The sequence below is a fragment of the Notothenia coriiceps genome, unplaced genomic scaffold (assembly GCF_000735185.1).
Source record: "Notothenia coriiceps isolate Sejong01 unplaced genomic scaffold, NC01 NC01_scaffold00015372, whole genome shotgun sequence".
NCBI classification, from domain to species: Eukaryota; Metazoa; Chordata; class Actinopteri; order Perciformes; family Nototheniidae; genus Notothenia; species Notothenia coriiceps.
In genome coordinates, this window is record NW_011348073.1 from 6,741 (window position 1) to 13,522 (window position 6,782).

Consider the following 6,782-nt stretch of genomic DNA (forward strand, 5'->3'; position numbering starts at 1 on the left):
GCTGACGTGGTACTGAGTCTGCCTCCTGGTGGTATTACTGTCGTCTCTTAGCTTACACAGAAAAGAGGAAAAGGTAAAAGAAGAAAAAGAAAGGAAGAGAATGAAGGAAACAAAAGAGAGAAAAAATGGTTCATAACATGTTGGGACAAATTGACGTACCTTTAAAAATGTAGATTTGTGTTTGTCTGATGAATCTGGTGTTTTACATTTTAGTCCACGTGTAAGCGTAAAAAGGAAAATCCAGTTTAACCAGTTATCGGTGTGTAAATTAAGCTTTTGATGTACCTCTACAGTGTAGGTTCCCGGAGTTACGTCTTTGAGGATGCATGTAGTTCTGTACTGGTTCACATCCTTAGAGAAAAATAAAAACATTTCAATAAAAACGTAGTTTTCCTGCAGGCAGAACCACAGTCTTATCATAGGTAAGACATCTCTATTGTATGCTGTATTAAGAATATTTGCCCCACTTTGTTAAAGAAGAACTGAAGCTGTTATCGATGAACTGTTCAAAGCCACCGGACTCCATTAACGAAAACAGTAAATGTACCTTAGGAACATAGAAGGTGCCAGTCTACTGCTGCATCGATTGGTTATTTTGTTTGTGGTATCATGTGACTTTGGGGGTTCCAAACCAACACAAAATCACCGAAACACATTAACCAGAGGGGGGCAGCAGTAGACCAGCACCCTCCCGGGTTCTGCCAGGTAAAATGACTGTTGTTGATGGAGTCTGGTGGCTTAAAAGAAAGCTCTCTGATAACAACACTGTACGTACCGTAGGGCTGAACGATATATCGTGTCATGGCGATAACCGCGATATGCGTATGCGCGATATTCACATCGCAGGGACGTGCGATATTAAGTAATTAAATTAACTCAAACACGTCATGTTACAATTATTTTGCTGCTTGCTACAAAAGGAAAACTTGCGCGGCTCTCATGTCAGGGGTACTTGAGTGAGTGACATGCAGGCTCTGCATGCACAGCAAACCACCAATCACAATCATTCTTGATCAGATCACAGCAGGCCCCGACCCGCTAGTTTGCAGACCATCAAAACACCGGTAAAAAATGAGCGAGGAACAGGAGGACAATACCGGCGAGAATGAAGATTTACTTCCAAAAAGAAAAGCAACATCTGCCATCTGGAACTATTTTGGATACAAAAAGGTTCTTCTCTTCTTCATTCACAGATGAACCCCCTTATTTGAGGGTAAGCAACATGCATTATCATGACATGTTAGATCATGTCTTAAGGTATGATGAGTCAACCAGTTAAGATCCAGACATCTGTGACTAAAATCCTTCATCCGGGTTAAATATAGTTAAAAAAAAACGCAATATATATCGCAGGGGAAAAAAATTTATATCGCAATGTCAGTTTTTTTCAATATCGTGCAGCCCTAACATACCGGTTTGCAGCGCTGCTGTCTGAAGGGTCCCTCCTGCCGCAGTTTGTAGTACAGGAAGTAGAAGTGGAAGCCGAAGGAGCTCGGCGCCTGGTCGAACGCCACGTGGAGGTTTGACCCCAGCTGAGACACGTTCAGGGTCTTTGGCTTCCAGTCTGCTCAGACAGAAAACAAACGTAACCTTCTTTATTGTGGACATCCATGAAGACTCAAACACTTTTATGATAATTGACTAAACTTGACATTTATAATGCATGCAAAAATTGACACTTCCTGATTTTTCAGTTTTTTATTTTAATAGTCTTTTCTTTTTGGTTTTAGAATGATAAAACAAGATAATGAAAACAATCTCACCATGGACTTTTATAAACTGGCATTATATAGACATGGGGTACTCAAACTTTTTTACTAAAGGTCCACTTGTTAATTTTATACAAGGTCACTGGTCCGGATAAATGCCAGTAAAGCTTCTTTTTTTTTTTTAATAATGGGACCAATGGGACACAGGGTTCGGTCCGGATTGATTTGTAGTTCGGTCCGGAGTTTGAGAAGCCCTGACATAGACTAAACAATTAATTGAAAAAAGACTCTGCCGATGAATCGATAATACAAATATTGTTAGTTACAGCTTTATAGGAAATGTACCGTTTGCTCTTTTGGCAGTCCTAATGTATTTATTAAACGTGCCAAATACCACAGTTTCAGCTTACATAACCAGGTTCTGTATTTAATAATTTATTTTGAGTTTGTTTATAGGTCATTTGATCATAATTTAGTAAGATGTCTACCTTTTACCTAACTGTTTATGCAACGTTCTCCATATAAACTGTTGACCGGGTGAATTCGGTATAATGAACATTTCCAACAGTACTTAACACCTCTATGGTATTCAGTAACTAATTGTAAGTTTTGATGTGTGTTAAGTGATTTCTTCTTCAGAGATGTGGCAGAGATGGCAGAATATATTCCCTCTCTTTTCTGGTAAGCTTAAAATGTGAAACACCTGCACCAGAAATGAATACGACTTTAGATTTGAAAATAGCAGTTCCCTTATGGTGTTCATTGGATTCAAACCTTGTAATTGCTCCAAGCACAGAGAAAAAATGTGTTGGCTCTTTTAGGCATAAAACTAGTTTTGAGAAATGTTTTGTATCTTGTCTTTAAAACAAAACAAAGATCAAACCCTGCACTAACTATCTATTTCCTCTCGGTGTACATGTGGCTTTAGTTATGACGACTACACTGAGGAACTTACATGGTTTGCAAACCAGGTTGTCTGATCCCAGGAGGACTTCACACGCTGTAAGATAAACACACACATGCAGAAATGGTTACACAGTTGTCTGGTTTTGTTCTTATCTCTTTATCACATATGTTAAAAGGAACAGTCTTGACAACTTGGGCAAACATTTTTGTCAGTCTTCCTCAGATGTTTCATCAGTTTCATCTCTGTTCCCAATGCAGAGAAAAGTCCAGGATGTGTTTAAGCTGAAGCTCTGATCATACTGAAGTACAGACGCAGTCAGCGGACACACAAACATTTCTTTACAAACTACAATTGAAGGTCTGCCATACATTAGCATAAGGCGTAAAACAAATCAACAACTCTTAAGCCGTCCACATGTTCTGTCTTGAAGACTAATTTTCAAATTTCTGCACAATGCTACCACTTTTAAATTCAAATACATTGCCAATTTTAATTTTCACAGTAATTTGTGAAATTTGTATTGTATGCCCTTTTTTGGAGATAAATATTTTTTCATCTTATCGTTTGTGCAACCGTTTTTATGGTGTTTTTATATATTTTTTCTTTATTTATATTTCATGTGATTATGAAAATAAAGCTTAGCCTTAATCCTCCTCCGTATGATTCAATAGTTTTCCATCTGTATATTAAAGGTGGGGTAGGTAAGTTTGAGAAACCGGCTCCAGATACACTTTTTGTTATATTCCATGGAATGCTCTTAACATCCCGATAGCAATGAATATCTTATGAAAAAATCCATAAAAAAATGTCATCTGTGGAAGCCGTAATACTGTAAAAAGCACGACCAATCATCTGAGCCGAACCGGCTAAAATAACTGGATGGCCTACCTGCCTGTCAGCCTTCCATCTGTGCACAAACTTATCTCGTGCCCTCATTGGTCATGTGCGCGTTCGTGTGTGTTGGAGGAGGGGCTCTGTAAGGAAGTGGCAGATTTTTTCCGGCTGTGTATTTTCAAATTCTAGCGCACTCGAGCTGGTTTCTCCAAAATTACCTACCCCACCTTTAAATTTGTGTTATCTGTAATAGATCTTACCATTACATAGGTGGAGGCTTCAAATATGCCAAGAGCGTTTTCTGCTTTCCTGAACTTTGTATAATTTGTTATTTTTGTCCTGTTTGTGTATTCATTTATAGGTAAACCTGAAATAAGAACTCACAGTTGGTCCTGAGGAAGGATGGAGGGAAGAAGCTTTCGTTCATCAGCGTTGGGAAAGGAACAACGCGAACCATGTAGTCAGTGTCAAAGGTCAACCCGCTGAACGTCTGACTGCTCAGCCTCTGCATAAATACAACAATAAATCCACGATAAATTATTTTAAAAAAGTAAAAATGTGAACATTTCAATATATAGTAGTGTATTAATAATCATATTGCTATTAATGCTTAAAAGTAGAATATTGCTCAACATGTACGGTTGAATAAAGCAGTTTGAAACAGTGTTGCAGAGGATGTTTTGTGGTACCGTGTTCTTGTAGGAGCAATTGAGCTGTCGGGGGTCTTTGAGCAGGAGGTGCTGACACTGCTTCCCCTCGGGGTTCTTGTCCTCCAGGTAAACTCTGAAGCCTTTAATGTGCTCAATCCCTGAGGAGACACAACAGCAAGTTCAAGGATACATATCCATCCTCTTATCTTTCCTCCTCTCCTCTCCTCATTCTGCTGTCTGTCTATCTTTTTGTTTCCTCCCCTTTACTCTCCCTATTTGCTTCCTCCCCTGTCCTCATCTTTGTTGGGGAAATATTTTCCAAGGCCCATAACTTTGACCCAGTTTATCAGTTCAAACTGTCCTGACTGAGCACACGCACCTGTAGCCTTGGCTGCTGTGCTCTCAGTGTTCTGTCTCCCTGTTCCTGCCTGTTGGTGTCAGCTGATAGAGGTGTTATGATTCTATGTTCCTGCCTGTTGGCGTCAGCTGATAGAGGTGTTATGGTTCTATCTTGTTATGCAGCATGTTGATTATTCTCTCTGAACTAGCTAAATACATGGGTCTGGGGTAGAGTTCTTCAGATTTGACGTGGCAACTCTACCATGAAGTCAGAACCTCTGGCTCTAGGACTTGTGATGTGAATCCTCCGGCCGAAGCTCCTAAATAAACCATCAGTGTTTGACATCAAAGCTCCTGCTCTTCCCGTGTCTCCTTCATGAGTCGGTGACTCCCACTGCATTGCTACACAGACGTTTCCCCCACAATCTTCTCTCCACGTTTCATTTCCCCTCTTCTCCCCCTCTCCTTGTTTCCTCTCATCTCCACCTGTCTGATGCTGGTTTCCTTCGCTCTCTTCCTCTCCTCCCTACATGTCCTTTCCTTCATCTCCCCCTTTATTCCTCTTGTTTCCTTTCCCCTACTCCTCTCTTCTTCTCTCCTTGCCATGTTTCTCTTCTTCCTCTACTTATTCCCTTCCCTTTTCTCCCCTCACATCTTTGTTTCCTCTCCTCTTGAGTTTTTGTTCATTCTCCTTTCTTGGATGCCCCCCCGTTTCCTCTCTACATTTCATGCCCTTCTTCTCCCCTTGTTTTTTTTCCTTTCATCTCCTCCTATCTAGATTTCCTTTCTTCCATTTCCTGTTCCCTTTTTTCCTTCTTGTCCTCATATCCCTGTTACATTTCCTTCTTTCTCACATTTCTTCTCATCTTCTCTTATTTTTCACAATAGTCTCCTCTCTTTGTTATCTTCCCTCTCTCCTTCTTCTCTAGTTGTTTCCTTCCTATTGTTTCCTTGTATCTCTCCTTGTCTTCTCCCCTATCTTTTCTCTCCTCTAAACTCCTTGTTTCCTCTTCTTGTTTTCTTCCTCCGCCCATCTCGCCTCCTCTCTTTGAAAACACGTCTGTCTTGTAATTACACCTTTACACATACACATGTTTTTCCCATTAGCTCTGTGTGGAGGGGAAAGACAGAAACAGCGAGGAGAAGAAGTCAAACAGGTTTTTCTGTCTCGAGGCGGATTCCTGAACACCTCCGTCTCTCTGCTGCGGAGGCCAGGACAGACGTTGAGACATTTGCATATTAACATCAGCCGCAGTGTGACGGCAGGCTCGTGCTAGTTTATGTTATGTATTGCTTCCCTTCAGTATCATTTCAGGTTGTGTCTACATATGTTTCAGCTTCATACTAAAGATATTCTTTAATTACCATACTATCTACAGAGGTAGAACAAGACATTTCAATGTCATTATTTGTTACAAATTGAAACACAAAATTAAAACACGTTATTCTTGCTTAACACACTTTTAGTTTTGTTTGATCTGTCTTTTAGCTGTACTGGGTTTGAGAAACTCCCTCTGAAGGGAGCACGGGGTTTAAGCCCAAGCAGACCCTTTACATGAACACAACTTATATAACACACTACAGGAAAGGAAAACCCCCAAAAAGCATAAAAGGGTCTCTTTAAGAATATATTTGATGTTAATGTCTTGTCTAACAAGTGGAACAAATCTCCAAAAATAGGAGAGAAATAGTTGCAATATAATAAGGATCACATGCCTTGTTAGCAAGTAAAAAAATGTTTTGTCGTATACTGTGACGGACACATTGTCATACAACTAGTTGTTTTCAGTGTACATACAGGTATATGCATGTTCAAGATACTTCATTTCAGTCAAATTGTTTTAGAAAAATCTGAATATGTATTTTAAAAAATATGATAAAAGATAACATTTGACTATATGACCAGTTTTAACTTCATGTGTATACATATTTATTCTGCCTACAGCAGGGTGTGATAAACCAAGGAAACATACAGGCACTTTGCATGAAATCCAAACTTTGCGCTTTGCAAGAAGAAAGAAGTTCAACAGGTTTTTGTAAGAACATTTGACAGATTTTTCCCTCCTCAGATGACTGATTCTGGCTGCTGCTCACATGCGACTGTGACATGGAACATTTCTGTCTCTCTGGGAGGAAACAAGGGGCCGCATTCTCACAGAGAAAGGGTCACCTTACAGTCGGGCGCACACACACACAATTGAACACACATTCCTTCACGGTCAAATCCAGGTATTGTAGTGTGAGATGTGATCCTCTCTCTTAGTCCCCGAGCCTGATCACACACACACACACACACACACACACACACACACACACACACACACACACACACACACACACACA

The 6,782-nt window shown here is 40.1% G+C and overlaps 1 protein-coding gene across 1 annotated transcript in view; it reads right to left on the minus strand.

Moving 5' to 3' along the window:
* The window catches only part of LOC104948882 (interleukin-17 receptor D-like), a gene marked incomplete at both ends in the record, with an annotated part of 16,665 nt that overhangs the window by 5,747 nt on the left and 4,136 nt on the right, over nucleotides 1–6,782 (minus strand). The window contains 6 exons of the mRNA XM_010775112.1: nucleotides 7–51; nucleotides 286–351; nucleotides 1,413–1,564; nucleotides 2,665–2,709; nucleotides 3,835–3,955; nucleotides 4,140–4,258. Of these exons, the coding sequence (XP_010773414.1) occupies nucleotides 7–51; nucleotides 286–351; nucleotides 1,413–1,564; nucleotides 2,665–2,709; nucleotides 3,835–3,955; nucleotides 4,140–4,258 (548 nt within the window). The remainder of the gene's footprint in view (nucleotides 1–6; nucleotides 52–285; nucleotides 352–1,412; nucleotides 1,565–2,664; nucleotides 2,710–3,834; nucleotides 3,956–4,139; nucleotides 4,259–6,782) is intronic.